The sequence below is a fragment of the Tyto alba genome, unplaced genomic scaffold (assembly GCF_018691265.1).
Source record: "Tyto alba isolate M040663 unplaced genomic scaffold, T.alba_DEE_v4.0 Super-Scaffold_6, whole genome shotgun sequence".
In the NCBI taxonomy this organism is placed as follows: Eukaryota; Metazoa; Chordata; class Aves; order Strigiformes; family Tytonidae; genus Tyto; species Tyto alba.
The window spans coordinates 39,402,107-39,420,680 of NW_024881327.1; the positions used below are offsets into that span (position 1 = coordinate 39,402,107).

At 41.8% G+C, this 18,574-nt stretch overlaps 1 protein-coding gene across 6 annotated transcripts in view; it reads right to left on the minus strand.

Moving 5' to 3' along the window:
- Positions 1-449: 449 nt before the first annotated feature.
- Positions 450-18,574, minus strand: part of C1QTNF7 (C1q and TNF related 7) — a 37,145-nt gene continuing 19,020 nt past the window's right edge. For 2 of the 6 annotated variants that reach the window (XM_032984555.2, XM_032984557.2), the window contains exons 2-4: positions 3,344-3,542; positions 2,220-2,465; positions 450-1,449 (exon numbers count right to left, since the gene is read on the minus strand). In XM_032984555.2, coding sequence (XP_032840446.2) covers positions 818-1,449; positions 2,220-2,457 — 870 coding nt within the window. In that variant the 5' untranslated portion in view covers positions 2,458-2,465; positions 3,344-3,542 and the 3' untranslated portion in view covers positions 450-817. Of the gene's footprint in view, positions 1,450-2,219; positions 4,497-5,132; positions 5,232-18,574 lie in introns of those variants that run through there. The other 4 variants (XM_032984556.2, XM_032984558.2, XM_042808413.1 and 1 more) reach the window with 4 other exon arrangements.

Sequence of the window (18,574 nt, forward strand, 5' to 3'; positions counted from 1 at the left end):
GGTTATTGTTCTATCATTTTTTTGGCATCCATAGTTTCCTTCAGCAAAAAGTTTATATTTTCTTCCACATTTATCATAAAGATATAAATAGCATTGAAAAAAATAGCAAACCCACTTGGAATTACACTGAAAATACCCACCTTTAATACTGATTGTCTAACTCCAATATTTAAGACCTCCCAGTTTTTAATTATTTTATATGTTTAATACCTTTGTTCTGTTCTTTTATGACTGTAATCGGGCAATCCTCAGCTAGTACAAATCTTCATGTATTTATTAGAAAGTTAGTTGATTATGAATACCATTTGTTAATGTCAGATGGGACTGTCCTTGTGATCTGGCATCCTGAAATGGACATTCCTATTTTATTCCTCTCCTTTTTAGAAATCAATGTTTTCTCTATTTTTAATGTATTTCCTGTCTTAAAATGATCAAAGATGATATTGTTGTCAATTTTTCAATTTTACTTTAATATCATATACAAAATATCCATTCTACATTGCAACTTAATATATTTTACATAAAATCCAATGTACAGTATCTTAAATTTGTTTAAATAGTATTATAAAAGTAACTTTCAGGAGTCATTCCTGGAGTGATTCAGTCTTTTGTTGATTGCAGTTCCTTTTGATATCCCTGCTGTTGGATAAAAAATCCAGCTTGGATTCTAGAAAGATTGTTAGGAGCTCAGATTTGGTTCCTATCAAAGCAAAAATAATCTCCCAGATTATTTTTTTTTTCAACTTTGTGCCCCTCCCAGCTACATAAGATCCTGTCCTGGGGTATCCAGTTTGAATGCCATTAGACATCATCTGCTTCAGAGCTCATCTTCATCCGATAAAGCATCAAGGTAATCTGTATCAACGTATAAGAGAAATCCAGAAAACAAACTGTCTGCCCATGTTGGATCAGAAAAGAGACCGTTTTGGTCAGTGTAGAAGATCTCAAGCCATACTTCATCTTCTGGCTGAAGGTAGATCACTGTGGATCCAGAAGCTACATCGTGGTTGCCTGTGTTTGCATCAAATGTCTTTATCCGGTACTTCCCATTGTGAACCAGTCCAATTGCAAGATGCTTGTTTGCTAAGGTAATATCATAAGAAAAATAATAAATCCCTGGGATGGCACAAATAAACTTCCCTGTAGAAGGGTTGTAATGCTCCCCCTCATTGAAGAGGACTTTATTGAATACAATTGGTAATCTTTCCTCTGGGTAGCTGGTGGTGATGCCAACAGAAAAGGCCGATTTCAGCACTATCTTTCCACACTTACAGACCCCTGGAGCACCTGGCTCTCCTCGGTCTCCTTTATCTCCCTTAGGTCCAGGTGGTCCAGCTGGACCTACTTCACCTTTGGCACCAGTCAATCCTCCAGGTCCTTTTTTACCAGACTGACCTTGGTCTCCTTTCTCTCCAGCTGGTCCTAATGGCCCAGTCTTTCCTCTTAAACCTTCAAAAACATTTTAAGTTAGTTAATTGTTGTACATATCATCTCAGTAAGTGATTGTGTGGGCTACTGTGTGTGCCTCAACAAACAAGAAATACATGATCAGAATTTCAAAATACTCCAAAAATACTTTCAGAATCTTCTAGTAAGTTTATGAAAGCAATGGCAGGTTGGAACAGAGGACTGGACACCACAGCCCGGGAGTCCTTTGTTCCTATATTCCTACTTTTCTTCATATGTCTTGATCACACATTGAAGAATTTTATTTGGAATTGATCCGTTGCTGACTGAACTATGGGCACTGCTGACAGGAAGGACAGTGGTGTAGCTAGCTATTTAATGATACTTTTACACTAAATATCTCCTGGCATTTGAGCATTTTTAGTGTGTGTCTAAATACCTGCCAATCTTCTATTCCTGGATAACGGCACAAATGAAGCTATTTATTTGACACTACACATGCTTAATGTTTCCCAAACTTTTTCTTATCATCTATGCACAGGAAGATTATGCATTTACATTTATTTACACAGATTTCCGTATATGTATATTAGACATATCTAAAATAGTTCTGCATATTTTCTTTCTCTCACTATGTATACATGCATCACACTTAAACCCGCACAGGTACATACACACATTCATCATATATATATATATATATATATATATATGTGTGTGTGTGTGTGTGTGTGTGTGTGTATGTATAATAGTGATGATGAAAGGTCTCACTTTGTTGAACTACTGTGTTAGGTTACACAAATATTCAATACCTGTGCTCCCTTTTTCACCTTTTTCTCCCTTCCTGCCATCTCTACCATCTCTTCCTGGAAGACCAATGCGTCCGTGTGGCCCCGGGGATCCACCAGCTCCGGGGGGACCCGCAGGGCCTGGCAAACCAGGGATGCTACAAATGTATCTGGTGTAGTAATTTTCTCCTTTGAGCTGGCCTTGAAGAGGTTGTTCGCTTGTGTAGATGGCAAAACTTGTAATGTAAAGTAACACAAACATCCTTGGATCTGGAAAAAATACATACAGATAAGACTATTTATGCATATTATGGCATTCTAGTCACATGCAGCTGGCTCTGAATATGTTAATGAGTGTGACACTACAGTGCATTATGCACAGGTACATGTGCAGAGATCAACCTGGGATTTCTGCATTACCAGAATCCATGTAGCAGGCAAGGAGGAAAGTCTGCCAGGTTGAACGTTTTTCTGTCCACTGTATAGGTTACTGTATGTCTTTCAAGTAGCCTGTACACTGACATGGGATAACTGGTGAATACCAGCCTTTTTGGACCAAATTTTGACACGTTAGAATCTGTATTTTTCAATGCAAAGTCCTTTGCTTTCCTTTGCTTGCATAGTTTATTTTGTCTTTGGGACCTGTATAAGCTTTACAGAGAAAATCCCTCTTGCTGGAGGGAGTTACATTTTTTCTAGGAGGATGTGCACATAGGATTAGTCTCTTCTAGGGAGGACAAACACCTTGATTTAATTTTGAAATTTGCCCTTATGGTTGTAAATGAATCTCCAGCCTCAATAACTGCAGCACAGACTTGCTGAGCCTGCAGAAAGGATACCAGTCAGCGAGTTTACCACAGCACAAATAACCATGTCCCCCTAATCGGTCAGGTTGAATCAGGCAGCTGCCCTGCGGGGAACAGATGGTGTGTGAATGGGCTGCCAACAGGTTAGGTTTTTTAAGCCTGTCATATGAAATGAACTGTGTTGTGGTATCTTGCAAGAAAATTGTTTAAAGCATTATATATAGTATTTGGGTTTTTTCATAAACAATTGAATGTAAATGGGATTTCTCTGTTCCACTATATACTGGGAGACTGAAGAAAAAAGCACTGTACAAACAGTAACATTCTGAGGAGTTTCAGTACCTGACGTACAAAGGTGTCTTAAATTATTGTTGCATTAACAGAGTGTCAGTCATGGGTCAGATGAGATTTTGCAAGTTAAACTGTTTTTTCTAGTTCCCTTGTTGGCTTCTCAGAAGTCTTGTGTGGGTTTTTTTGTTGGAGTTGTCCATTCCTTCAGAGCTAATTTACAGCATTCAAGGAAATTGGAGTCCACTGGTTTCTATGGGGACAAAAGAAGAAATGAAGTGGAGGATTCAGAAAAATATCTGTGAAATACCATCTGCCTTATTTTACAGTGAAACTGAAGATTCATTCTCAAACTCAGTTAAAGAAGTTGCAAAGTGAATTAATCTAAAAATTGCTGTTCCCATTCTCTTCTCTGTGATACTGATTGGCATTGACTGACTGATTTAAAAACGCAAACTATTACATTTATTTGCAGTTCATGATATTTCAGCTGGTATATGGCATGGTCAAATCTATTCATCAGGGAAAAACACCAGCATATACACATACACAGTCTTTATGAAGAATCTTTTCTGTTTTACAGAATAGAAAATTAGAAACTGTCTTGGTAACAATGGCAATACAGAAAAAAAGCATGAAAATATTGTAGTTAGAGAGAAATATGCAGTGCTCAAAAATTCCCTTCAGTGATGTATACTCTGCTTTTCATATTAAGCATCTTGTATCAAATTGGCAGAAACCAAACTATTAATTTTGCTGTCATTTGATAAAGCCTTACAGTACAGTCAGGCACAACAGCCTCCAAGAGTGGATTAACATATGAATGCTTAACATTACAGCAGAGCAGCAAATGATAACTCCAAGGCAGTAGTTAGCTACAAGCACAAACTTCACAGTGACATTTGCTCTTACGTACTACTGAGTGTACCCAGATAAAGCCGGTGGATTTTCATAGGACTTAAATCAGCAACAACAAAGCGCTCTGTGGAGAAGAACAACTTCAAGCACATAGCTAGGAGGGAGCAGCTTGGAAGGAGCTCATGCCTAAGACTGCATGTGCATTTTACACAAAGCTGATGGATAAGAAGCAGACACGACCTAAGGATCAAGGACTGGAACAAAAACTGCCCTTTGCCAGATGGAAGTCTGAATCAGTAGGCTGGATGTTCCCACATTGTGTTGCATGTAAGCCAAATAAAAACAACTTCAACAACTGCTGGTTTTGCCTGTGTCCAGGATCTTTTACAAATCAGAGTAGGAGCCTGCACGCAGTTGTTCCTGTCACTGGCTGGCCAGTAACTTACTGATGCGTGAAGCTGTCTCCACCTCCCAGGCTTCCTCTGCTCTTCTTATGTGCCTACAGGAAATTAATTAGTCTGGGACATGTGTTTCTGCTAAGGCCATGGGAAAAAAGTCATCTGGGGAAGGTGAGAGGAATGGGGTTGTTGAGAAGGGGATGTGCCTTAGATCGCTGGGGCATTGTGGCTGGAGAAACAGTTTGGGAAGAAGAAGGCATAGAGGGGAATATGTGGAGCTTTCAGCTGTGGGATGGGCGTCTTAAGGAGTGATGAGTCTGTGAGGCAGAATGGTAGAACTGCAGGAAGAACAACAGAGCTGGGATTGGGGGGAAATAGTGATAATGTTCAGGTGATGATGTTTACAGTCCTGAATTTAGGCTTGGGGAGAATACAGAAGGCTGCTTCCTACAGTGGTACCCAACAAATGACATTTGGGAAACCATGCATTAGGCCACAGCATCAGGACTTTTCTTGCCCTTTGGCTTCAGACTCTTGCATTTCTTCCTGTGTAATGATCCAGTTTTAAAAGGAGAGGTGGAAGGTACCTCTGTTATTGCAGCAGTCTCTTGGAAAGTGTGAATCTCCTCAGACAAAGGAAGGATGTACAGTGCTGAACCCATGCCCCCTGTTTCCTGATGAGTTCTCTAAAAGGGAAAATGTAATGGTAAATGTGAATGATAACATATGGCTGTGCTTTTGAAATTTCAGACTGCATTAGAAGGCCAAAATCAGAGATTTCAGTTCACCCGAGCTTGTGAAGCTAGAAGGTGGAATAGACCTCCCAGAGCACTTTCTCAGGAGTCACCTATGTTGCAGTGAAATACTTGATCACAGAGAGTTAACGGGCAGGCAGAATGTGAGTCATAAATTACACTTTGGTCCTGGCTTCTGGTTGTCCTTTTCAAAGATACAAACTTTTGTCCATAAACTGGGTTAGGAAACAATGTCATTTTTAAATGCCAAATAATTTTTCTTCAGAGAAAAACAAGAGTTGAGGAGTTCGCTCTTTTTTTCAAAATACTGAAAGCCAGAACAAGCACATGGTATTCTTAGTCACAGCAATAACAATCATATTCATCAAAACCATCACCAAAAATAATAACAAGAACGATATGAATACAGGATTATAATAGTTATTCCAAGTTTAGAAAATGGCATTTCAATAGGTTCCAAATCCTCTAGGTAGAGCAAGAGTTCATGCCAAGGCATTCACTGGAAGACGATGGACATGCTGATCAATTCTAATGTGCAGTGATTTCTGGAACCACTTTTCTAAGTGAGTGTGGCAGATTAATTTGTTCTGTCACTGTTCGCGCTGCACAAGCAGCATAATCTGTGCTTGTGGATAAACTCAAAAGACCATCTGATTCATTCGATATTGGAAAAATACTTAAAAAGTTGTTCTGGACCTAATAACTTGTTGCAGTCTGTTAAGGTGATAGAGCTAAAAAATCAAAAGAAGCATCAAAAGAAATGTGGCCAGTAGGTCAAGGGAGGTGATTCTCTCCTCCGCTTGGTGAGACCCCATATGGAGTACTGCATCCAGCTCTGGAGTCCTCAGCACACGAAAGACATGGACCTGTTGGAGTGGGTCCAGAGGAGGCCACAAAAATGATCAGAGGGATGGAGCACCTATCATGTGAGGACAGGCTGAGAGTTGGGGTTGTTCAGCCTGGAGAAGAGAAGGCTTGGGGGAGACCCTATTATGGCCTTCCAGTACTTAAAGGGGGCTTATAAGAAAGATGGGGACAGACTTTTAGTAGGGCCTGTTGCAACAGAACAAGGGTAATGGTTTTAAACTAAAATCAGGTACATTCAGGTACATACATCAGACTAGATATAAGGAAGAAATTTTTTACAGTGAGGGTGGTGAAACACCAGAACAGGTTGCCCTATGAGTTGGTAGATACCCCGTCTCTGGAAGTGTTCAAAGCCAGGTTGTACGGGACTCTGAGCAACCTGATCTAGTTGAAGATGTCCCTGTTCATTGCACAGGGGGGTGGACTAGATGACTTTTAAAGGTCCTTTCCAACCAAAACTATTGTGTAATTCTATGAATCTATGATCTACCTTGAGATGACTTTTAAAGGTCCTTTCCAACCAAAACTATTGTGTAATTCTATGAATCTATGATCTACCTTGAGATGACTTTTAAAGGTCCTTTCCAACCAAAACTATTGTGTAATTCTATGAATCTATGATCTACCTTGAGAAGACACTTCGTATGATACATTCCCATTGAAGCTAGGTGCTGGGCAGAGAGTCTTTAACATCAAGCCACCACCACTAACCTTTCTACAAAGCCTCAGAATCAGTGGCTTGCAGTTTATTTATTTAGGCTCTGCAGTTTATTTGTACTGTATGATATTTATGCTATTAAAAATATAGTCTTAATTATAGATTCTTTCCCAGGTATTTTACATTGATCATTCACCTTTAGCCAGGCACAGGTTTATGCATCTCTCACCTTGTTTTTTGTTGTGGGGAACTATGCTGCAGTTCCAGACACCCACCCATAAGACCATGCCTTACTCTAAGGAATCAAGACCACAGCTGGCCAACACCACACTCCTTAGTTTAACTACACAATCCAGCAATCTTCACATGGCTTTATACTGTCTTTACTTCCCATGTGTAAGAAGGGAAGAGTGACCTGACACTTTTTGAGCAATTTTAACTTTTGATGCCCTGTCCCAGAATGGCTGGTGGTGTCTGAAGGGATCAGTCAGACAGTAGGAAGGAACATTTGCTAAGTATTTCTGAAAAAAACCCAATCTTTAAAGGCCTTGTTAGTAATGTTGACATTTAACAGTCTCACTTACTTAAGTTTATAGTCAGTCATGTTTTAACAGTCTCCTTCGTAACTACATTGAATGCAGTCAGATTCTTCAACCACATCTCAAGCATTCATGATAAATAGAGCACTTATAATCAAGACCAGAAGTTCAGTGTGTTTGATTTTCAAAATATCAAAGGATTGGAAGACATTTTATTTCTCAGTGTCTGACTTGAAACATAGTCTCTCTGGTTCCAGCCATTCCCATTATTTAGGGGGTGTTTTTTACCTAAAAATGCCCTAAAAGATGGTCAAAGTGTGCATCAGTGAGATAGTCTGACTCAGCTTGGGAGAATTTTAACATAAGGGCTGGCAGGCAAAGCAGTTTCACTGCCAGCTGTATCAGAATGCACAAATAAATGAAACCTGACAGAATTTGTCTTGACAGAGAGCCGAGAAGCTAGGCCATTTGCTTACAGTTGGCTATTAACGTGGAGACAATAATATGTTTGCTTGCAATATAGTGAAAAACGACCAGGATTTAACACTGGAAGACTCAGGATACAATTGTCCCTATGCATCTGGTACAAGCTTCTTTAAAAAGTTTTCTCTATTTTCTTAAAATAAAAAAAAGACAGGAGCCATAAATCACAAGCTGTTTTCAGGGATGACCTGAGATTTACAGGGTTAGGTATGAATCTGAACTGGATTCAAGCACGTGGAAGTATGTAGGCATCTAAAGATGTGGATAGATGCCTAGAGTAGTGTGCCGATCTCCCATGGAGTGCCTTTCAGTTCAGGCAGGCTTCCTCTTCTTGGTTCCTCCCCAACCCCTGCCAGGAGAATTTCCATCTCCTATCTTAGATCATTCTGCTTTCCTAACCTTGCGATGATAGAAGGGAAATGGAGAACAGACTGGGAAAACCATTTCAGGGGGCATGGAAAGAGGAAGAACAGTATGCATAAAGACAATGTCAGACAGCAAGGCACATGAGGACAAACAAGAAAAAAAGTCATAGATTATTTCCACAAGTCATAAGGGACAGACTTCCACTGCCCTTTCCCTTGTGCTCACTTGTGTTTATATGTGGGCTTTGTGAGCAAAAGTCCATAAAGAGCTCCCACCATGAGAGCAGTCACTTTGCACAGGGGTGAGTGATGGGGACCAGCCAGCAAAGTGAGCTCAGGGCACAGACAGCAAGAACAGCTTTGGGAACTTTACTGGGTTTCTGGATGAATATGCTCTAGTCCCTAGGTATGGCTTAATTCTTATTGCCTCAAGGTTAAAGTCATTTATTAGATCACAGGCACCCCTGAGATGGATTCTCCTTCACCCAGTTGCTCCCTTGGTGACAGCATATTGTACCAAAGAGCAGTGTTCGCTATTTAAAAAAAGAATCATGCAGAGAAGAAAGCTTCCAGAGCCTGAAAGGGACACTCCTCCCCCAGCACATTGTTTTCTTCTGGAAATTCATCAACTGATGTCACACAGGCACTGTGCCTTTCTGGGAACACTGCAGAAAAGTACGCATCCAGCCAGGGACCATATTCTACATCAAACTAGTCAAAGACGAAAGGAGCAATTTAAGTGCTTGGGCAGGACATAGCTGGTTGATTTTCCCTGAAGCAAGTTGGGGAAGGCTTCCATAAGCTTCTGTGATAAGGAAGCACTGGAGACTGTGACCTGGGGCAGGGAGCAGCCATGTTCAACTGACTGGCAACCTCTTGTCCCTGTTCTGTACATGGAAGAAGATGTGTCTGGGGCCTGGGGCTTGAGATGAGTAAGTTTTTTCACACTGCAAACAGTCATAGTGAAGTTAGCAGTATTTTTAAGTGTACCAAGGGTCTCTGCACTGTTGTTGCAACACAGCAAGTCATTAACTTTTCCAATAGGTGAACTGGAAATTTTTCCTGCACAGGCAAGTTCCCAGCTAGAAATGGCTTGCAGAACACTGTGGTCCCTTCAATCCAGGTGATATTGTAAACAGTCCTTAACATACTGGAGAGTACAAAGGATAAAGCATAAAAGATATAAAGGATAAAGGGTAAAGTATAAATTTTCTAACTTCAAAATCTGGATAAGTATGCATGTCTGACAAGACTGGGGAGGACTAATTAGTTTTTATTTATATGACACTTAGAAGATGTGAGGCATTGTAAAAGCCCTATAATATGAATTTAATTATCCTAAACCACTCTGGATTTTATTACTGAGAGTTTATATATTGCAGCACAAAATCAGGAACTTCTGAAGTGCTCCATGCTAGACAAACTGTGCTCCCAGGAATGACAGAACTACACAGCGGTGCTCAGATAATACCAGTCCTGAAAAAAACTCACTACAGTTCCCAGGTTCCAGCTTGAGAACATTCAAAAGATAACTGTACAACTGTGCATTTGAAAACAGACTTAGAAAATCAGCATTCTGGAACTAAATATTCCTAGGTAAAAAATAACTTTGTGATATGGGTTGGGTTTATGTGTGTGGCAGGGTTTTGGCTGCAGGGGAGGGGCTACAGCGGTGGCCCCCTGTGAGAAACTTCTTGAAAGCTGACCCACCTCTGGCCAAGGCCAAGCCAATTAGCAATGGTGGCCACACCTCTGTGATAATTTATTTAAGAAGGAGAACCTGGGAGAAGGAGGGGTTGTGGGGGAGACACCTCTGCAAACACCAAGGTCAGTGGAAGAAAGGAGGAGGGGAGTGGGGAGGTGTGCCAGAGCAGAGTCTCCCCTGCAGCCCATGGTGAGAGGGCAGCTGCCCCCCTGCAGCCCATGGAGGTCCACGGTGAAGCAGATCCCACCTGCAGCCCACGGAGGACCCCACACCAGAGCAGGTGGCTGTGCCTGAAGAAGGCTGGGACTCTGAGGGAAGCCTGTGCTGGGGCAATTCATTGCTGGGAAGACTGTAGTCCACAGGAGGGACCCACATTGGAGCAGTTCACCAAGACCTGCAGCCTGTGGGAAGGACCCACATTGGAGAAGTTCATAGGGAAGTGTCTCCTGTGAAAGGGGCCCCATGCTGGAGCAGGGGAAGAGTGTGAGGAGTCCTCCCCCTGAGGAAGAAGGAACAACAGAAACAACGGGTGATGAACTCACTGCAGCCCCCATCCCCTGCACCCCTGCACTGCTGTGGAGGAGGAGGGAGAGAAATGGGAGGCAAAGCTGAGCCTGGGAAGAAGGGAGGGGCGGTGGGGAAAAGGCATTCTTAAAATGTGATTGTATTTCTCATTGTCCTACTCTGTCTGGTAAATTAAGTGTTGTTGTTGGTGCTGTTTAAATTAAATTGATGTTCTTTTTCTTGCCCAATGAGTCTGTCTTTTGCCCATGACCATAATGGAAGAGTCATCCCTCCCTATCCTTACATCAATTCCTGACCCTTTTGTTTTATTTTTTCCTTTCCATTCCTGAGGGGGAAGGAATGAGCTGACAGCTCAGTAACCCTCTGGGATCAAACCATGACGTGGTGCTAAGACCTTTGGACTGAATTTACAGAAATTCCTAGAAGTTCCAACTTCTACGTATGACTTTCACACATAGAAAATGCATCTTGGGGGCAATTGATTACCTAAGTCCAAATGGGTGAACCATAAAACCTGTGATGTACTAACTGGGCATGAGAGGCTGCTTTAGCCTAGAGTTTCTGAAGAGGGTCTCTTTAGGCATATCTGCAGTAGTAGTACTGTGCAACACAGGTACTCAACACAGCAACATGAGACCCAGGCTGTGCACACCTTGGATGGCTCAATGTCCAAGCAACCTGTAGCCATGAAAATCCTGCTAGCTTTCTTACAGGACTATGTCCACAGGGCACTGCACTATCCACTGCCCAGAGTTAGCTGCAAGGTCTTTGTCTTCTGCTCTTTGGTGCATTGTTGGCATGTTCATGAGCACCAAAGAGACAGTCTCAACATGAAACCGGAGAGTCAAACTGAAGGGAGATGTTGTGGCTGTTGTGCTGGTTTTGGAGGGGATAGCGTTAATTTTCTTTGTAGTAACTAGTATGGGGTTATGTTTTGGATCTGTGCTTAAGACAGTGTTGCTAGTACAGGTATGTTTTAGTTATTGCTGAGCGGAGCTTACACAGCTTCAAGACCTTTTCTGCTCACATCTCCCCACCAGTGAGGAGGCCGGGGGGGCACAAGAAGTTGGGAGAGGACACAGCCGGGACAGCTGACCCCAACTGACCAAAGGGATATGACGTACCATGTGATATCATGCTTGGCGTATAAAGCTGGGGGAAGAAGAAGGAAGTGGGGGAATTTTGGAGTGATGGCATTTGTCTTCCCAAGTCACCATTATGCATGATGGAGCCCGGCTGCCCTGAAGATGGCTGAGCACCTGCCTGCCCGTTGGAAGTGGTGAATGAATTCCTTGTTTTGCTTTGCTTGTGCGTGTGGCTTTTACTCTACCTATTAAACTGTCTTTATCTCAATCCACTAGTTTTCTCACTTTTACTCTTCTGTTTCCTTTCTCCATCCTGACATGGCAGGGGCTGAGCGAGCGACTGTGTGGCTCAGTTGCTGGCTGGAGTTAAACCATGATGGATGTGAAGCAGAATCTCACAGAGGTGTGAGTCTTAGGAGTCTGTGTCTCATCAGCACAAATGATAAATGCATTTAAAAGCTTAAGCCTTACTATAAATCAGTGGGGTTTGAACTTCTGAAAGCCTACAGCATTTTGAAAATGGCACGAAAGCTCTGAAGCCTCATGTGCTTTTCAAAATGCCACCCACGTTAACGTATGTCCCCAGCCTCTGGGACTACTAGGGTCTCACGTCAACCCTGGTGGTCTCCTCCACACTGGTGCTCTAACTTGTCAGTGCAGGAGATAAAAATCTGACCTCAAAATCAAAATATTTTCCTGACTCTGGCTGTTTGGAGAAAAATCCTTTTCTCGTGGAGAGAGTCTACCTCAAAGCTATTACTTCAACAGTATTATTCTATATTTATACTGGAATAGAAAAAGGAGAATTTGGCCTGGTTTAGTCACATGTGTGATTGTTATGGTTAATGTCAGATTCAAGAGATCAGAGCCAGGAAGATATAAAAATAGAATGAAATTTATGTAATGTCTGCTTTTGGGTAATAGCACGTTTTTAAAGTATGCTTCTTCCTGATTAAATCAAACCTTTAAGTGACAATTTGATTTTCACCGAGGTTGACCTCTTCATGAGACTGAAGAACATGTACATTAGGAAGACTGCTCTAAACAGTTTGGAGCAGTAAAATAAAATTCCATTTAAATTCTCTATGCTATGGTATTTTCTTACTGAAACAGACTTGTGTTCCCATAGAAGTGCCGAAGGGGCAATGCATCCTGCTTCCCACCAGGCTCCACAGGAACACCAGCTCCACCCAAGCCCACCCTCTGGCAACCCCGCTGGTACCCAGCAAGTGCTCACACAGGACCTGTGTTTCTAGTTGATGGCCCTGATGTTCTACAACTTCACATCTTGTGGAGGTGTTTGTGTCAGGCATGGGCTGGCTTCTCCCTGGGGCTGGGATTGATGGAGCTCCCCACAGGGTGGCAGGGCAGCGTGTCACCATCCAAAGCCCATCTCTTCACCCCAGCAGGAACCAGGGCAGCCTGGAGGCAGCTGGGGACACCTGCAGCATCTGAGGCCAGATCAGGATGTCAGCCTGTGAGTCGGGGTCAGCTGGGCTGAAATGGGGTCCTGGACCATGGACAGGGTGGTGGGATGCCCCAGGAGAGGCTGTCAGGGACAGTCAGGGATGTCGGTGCCCTCATGGCTCTGACAGTTTGTACTTTTTCAAAAAGGAAACAAAGCCTTGTGATCCCAAGCTGGCAGCATGACTCCACTCTAAACATACAGAAATAACAGTTTTCAGCACAAGGCATTCACAGGTCTATTCAATTCCACATGGATCCTTATCCCTCTCCCCGCTGCAGCATTCGCTGAGCCACATAGCCAACTCCCATCCTTCAGGATTTGCTCTTGCTTTCATCAGTCCCCTGATGGTGGACTGTTTGGATTTGCAGGGTTTCAGTCTCAGTTGTTTGGGTATTTTTAATACATAAACTGTTAGCTATTGTGAAGATGTGTCAAGCTTGCTTATTTGAATAAATGTTTGGATTGGTTTTACAACACATTAAAAAATATAAAATCTATTATAAGAGCTTTTTCTTAATGAAGTAATACTGACACTAATCTTTTTTCCTCTATATTTCTGACTTGGATGTTTCAGTCAGGCAGCTTGAAATCTCCAAGAAAAAAGCGAGGAGAAGAGAGAGGAGAGCTTTATCTTCTTTTGTTTGACACAAATTTGTCTGACACAATTTTACTTAGAAGAAAGACAGTTTTTCCTGTGATGTGTTAACTTCAATTTGATACACATAATCATTTGCCAGGCTGATTCTGTACTTACTGAATTCAAATGCAAATCTCTCTCTTATTAGTGGTGTTTGATCAGGTTCACAGAGAGGAAGAAAGAAAACAGATCACTGAATTTTCTTTCAGGAGATCTGATTTCTGTTCCTTGATCAGAAATGTCTGCTCCATGGCAATTATTTAATCTTACATGCTTCTGTTTCTTCATCAGTAAAACAGTAACATCAGTAGTATCAGAAATATTACTCTGCTGATGTAAAAACAGTTTATTTCAAAAGCACTTTTCGGATTCTGCTTTTTTTACATAATTGTGAACTGCCATTTCATATTTCAAATCAGTTCTCTCATAGGAGATTAAAATGGATGAAGCCAGCATAATTCCTGCAGTTTTTTTTCATTACAGTGCAGATGAGGTCTAGCGTTTGATAACTGGTCATTTCTGACTCTGTAACAGAGCATCAGCCATATTCTTGTTTATGATTAAGAACAAAATTTGGGCCTAATGTAGCTGGGCATAGCTCCATTGAAACCATGTGCCTTGTATTTACAGCTGGCCCTTAAGGTGTTTTCTCACTTAAGTTCTTGCAACAATAATTTGACTGTTTTTTGAAATCCATCCTATTTGAGAAGTGTTTGCTTAATCAGGTCCGTCCAGGGAATAGCACAAAGAAGCTGCAGCCCTGAGTCAACTTGCCACTCTTCAGTAGGAAAGTCTGACTTTCCTTACCCACTGGGAAGGAGTGGACTCTACCTTGACTCTGTTCTGCATGCGTGTGATGCTTCAGGGTGATTTCAGCACGGTGTCCATGTGATGTAAGTGTCATTCCTGGATGGTCTGAAGGCCACAGAGTGTTTAGCAACCAATTTAATTTCATTTTCACTTGAACTTGCCCTGATCTCAGCCTGCTAACAAGTCCCACCTAACCTTGAACCACGGGGTGTTGAGTCACCCTAGGAGTTCCCCAATCCAGCTGATCTTCCCCACCTTGATTAAGATGCCACTCTGTAGCAAATAGCACAGATGGAGACATCTTACTCCAGAGCAGCATGATGAGGTTAGTCCACGAAGCCAGCAAATGTGCATTTGGATGGACCCTAAGCTGTGTGGTGCACTGTGCCCGGGGGGACCAGCTGGACTGCCCAGGCTCAGCACCGGAGGGGTTCCTTTGGGGAAGGAGTAAACAGGACACACAGGGACTGCAGGGTCATGTCCGCAGGTGACACAGTCTCGGGGTGCACCTGCAGCGCAAACACAGACCAAGGTAGGGGGATGTGGTAGGTTATGGCCAAGCATGCATATTTCTTAAAAAGAAGAGGATTTATAGATAATTCTCTTTGCAGTTCCATAATCAGTGAATATGACTTTGCCTTATTATAATATCTGGAGCTTTTCTTAGGCTTTTCGTTCAAATATCTGCTGATATAATTTACAATGATAACAATAAACTCAGTGTTATTTTACAGTTGCAACTCCATGGCAGCTGTCTGCTATGAGCCTTATTGCATTTTAAACAGCAACCTTGATTTAAATTTATTTCTTAAGAAATTCTGGCTAGTTTAAGACAAGCAATATGCCAGAATCACTTCTAATGATCTGTCCCCCAGAGATTTCCTTACATAATTGTTAATACAAATAAAATATATAAAAAAAGAGGAGTCATGCAATACTTAGAGCATATTAACTTCAAGTTTCCATCAGGGTAAATGGTTTTTCAATTTCCACTTTAATGGAAACCTATGGAGATTCAAAATGTATTGACTTGCAAGTAAAGTTAAAAATACATAAAACATGGAGAAGCTTTCTCTTGCCTTGGTTAAAATGACCTTTCCCTTCAGTGATAAAACTATTTAAGTTTTATGGCATGGAATCAAGATATAAAAATGAAAAAAATTCTTATAATTTAAAGTCTCTCAGATCAGTTCAGGCAGTTGCTTTTCCCTCAGCCAGGGCATAATTTTATTGCAGACAAATGTGTGTGTGTGCATGTGTACACATATGCATCTGTACTTTTACCAGCCAAAGGGGTCTTGTTCTCACTTAGCTTTTCTTCAAGGCCCTGGAGTGTGGTGGATGCATTTTATGTCAAAGATATTATTAAATAGTTTTTTTTTCTATTTGACTATGACTGATGGAGTTAATTTTCTTTAATACAGATCTATTCTCTGATGGCCTGAATTAACGATGTACTTAGATTTGTTTCTAGGTGATAAAGAGAAAGCTGGCATGTAATAAGCTGTTTTATTGTTTTTATCTTTGTGATAGGTATCTTCATTGGGCACTGCAGAAAGTTTTATTTTGATATTTATGATTTTGTTTATTGCTTAAAATACATGTGTCTCGAACAGGATAATTGCAATTGAAAACTCTCCTATGCTCAAACATCATATGTTTCCTGCATAGAACTCGCCTTTTCTTCCTGTGAGATGCTGTGATTTCTTATGAGGCTTCTGTTTTTCCTCTGCCTTTGGGAAAGTTTAAATGTATGTATGTGCATATATACATGTATATATATGTACACTCACTGTAAAGTTAAAATATAAGTTTTATAAATTTATCAGCTCAAGGGAGAGAATATCAAAACACTTCATTTAGAGACAATTTTATTGGCACAGGTTCTCTCTTACAGTTTTTATCTATTCTGCTTATTTGGTTAATGCATTAAACTAGGTCTCTGCAGAAGTTCATAAGCCGCTGCTGTTCCTTCTCCATAAAATTAATTGGTGTCCTAGTTTGTTCTCTTGGGGCAATTATGAAGTCATCCATAATAGTAATTTCATTATGTCTCTGGTTTTGGGATTAATGTTACATACGAATGCTCTTGGTAAATACAATCAAAAGCCCTTTAGCCCTGTACCCTCTCTCCCTGGCAGCATTCTGTAGCAGGCTCTTGTGCTCTTCCTGGGGATGTGGGAAGTGCACAGACAGCGATGCTTGCCGGGAGGTTATCTTCCAGTTCCAGTGCTCTGCAGCTGAGGTCTGAACTGGAGATATTTTCTGAGTCCTTGCTTTCTGTCAGCCTTGCTGAACTCTTTATCCATAAGCCTGGAAAGAGTTTAAACTCTGACTTTTCACAACATTCCTCATTGGTAAATCTGTTGGATTAATTATGCACAGAACACATTTGTCTCCCTTAAACCTTTTTGTTTCTCTTAAGTGTTTTAACTGATAATTTCATTTGATTCCTTATATTTCTTGCATTATAAGAGACAGTGATTTACCTACTCCTTAGCATGTTATCTTTCTCAGAAAAGCAGGAACTCTGGACTCCTTATGATTGCCATAAATATTTTTTTGTTGAATATCTTCAATTTACAATTAAAAGTTCTAATGTTGATATGGTCCACTAAACTGTAAGAGACATCTACTCTTTTCCTCTGGCGTATTAGCATTAGTAAGCAAGATTCTGAATGACGCACAAGAGCAGCTTTCATGCTATGTCCTCAGAGCAGTGCAAGCCCATCATCTCTAACAAAAATGCAGAAGTACAGCTGCAAAAAAAGGCAGCTGCCTCAGATTTTGTTACCTGGTCTCTGCAAAAGATGTACAACATGGGACAGAATCTCCCCACTGTAGTGATCATCGTTCTGCTACACTTAAAAGGCAAGAAAAGCGGTAAAAAGTAAATATAATGTTTTCCAGGAGATTTTGGTGGTCCTATAGAAAGAAAAAACTCTTTGAATTCATCGAAGCTACATAAGCTCTCATGTGTTTGCTATAGACAGCTGAAAGAACAGTCTTCCACATACTCTATAAAATACTGCTTTCATTGGCACACTTTTAGCAAAACAATCATGATTTCTTAATACAGATGTGTCTCATTATTATTCACAATCAAGTTTGTTTATTTATCTGTTTTAACCACAGAATGTCAGGTTATACAGGCTCTTGCTTTGCTCTCCACGAGTAGCCAGCTGAACACAGCGGTGTCGCCGATGACCGCATGTCCTCACAGCCACAATGCTGGCTGGGTTACAGGGTGATGACATTTGCCCTTCCCTGTCAGGGTAGTTCTCCTCTTCCCTCCTCCTTCTCCTCCTGTGCCTGCCAGCACAAAGCTCACCTCTCCTTGCCGGGAACCTGACACTGCTGAGCTCTCCTCCCAGCATCCGGAGCCCAAAGGTCAAATTCTGTCCTGTTCCCAACAGACATACAGGGAAAAGACCCTTTTCCCCTTAGTTCCCTGTCTAGTGGGATGTGGCTTCCTCTGGGTTTTCTCTTTAATTGCCAGACACTGAGGCTGGAGGTGAGGAGGAAGGAAAGATGCAGTAGCATGCGAAGCCCAGGGGCAGCCAGGGCCACCTTGGTACAACTCTGTATGTCCCTCCAGATTGCCACCATGTCCACATGGGACAGAGAGAAAGGGGTGCCTGTCTGGAGAGCAGAGTGGTAGCAAGGAGGTGACCGTGTGAAGGCTTGTCCCCTCTGCATGATGCTACAGCTGGCTGAGTTGAAAGATGGCTGGGAAAAGTCCTTAAATGGAAATCTCAGATGTGGAACTTGCTTTTCCTGCCAGAAGTCTGGCCAAAGTAGACTGTTGTAGCGAATGTTCAAGCTGTGGTGAGCTCGGATATCATAGTCACTTCTCCCTGTTTGAGGTCTATCTTCAAACCACGACAGGGATGCAGTATGCCAGCAGTTACAGAAGGACCTGTTGGAAAGTCACAGGGTGTAGGGTATAACCCTGACCCCCCATGCACTGCTGCTGCCCTCCCCTCATCTGTGGACTTTGAAGACTAGTCCTCTCTTTCAAACCCTGGAAACAGAGATGCCTTGCAGGTGGTACCACTTGTGCAGAAGGAATCACAGCCAAAACAGTCCCCGCTCCAGAGGCCTTCAACTGTGGAGAAAGGGCAATAATGAC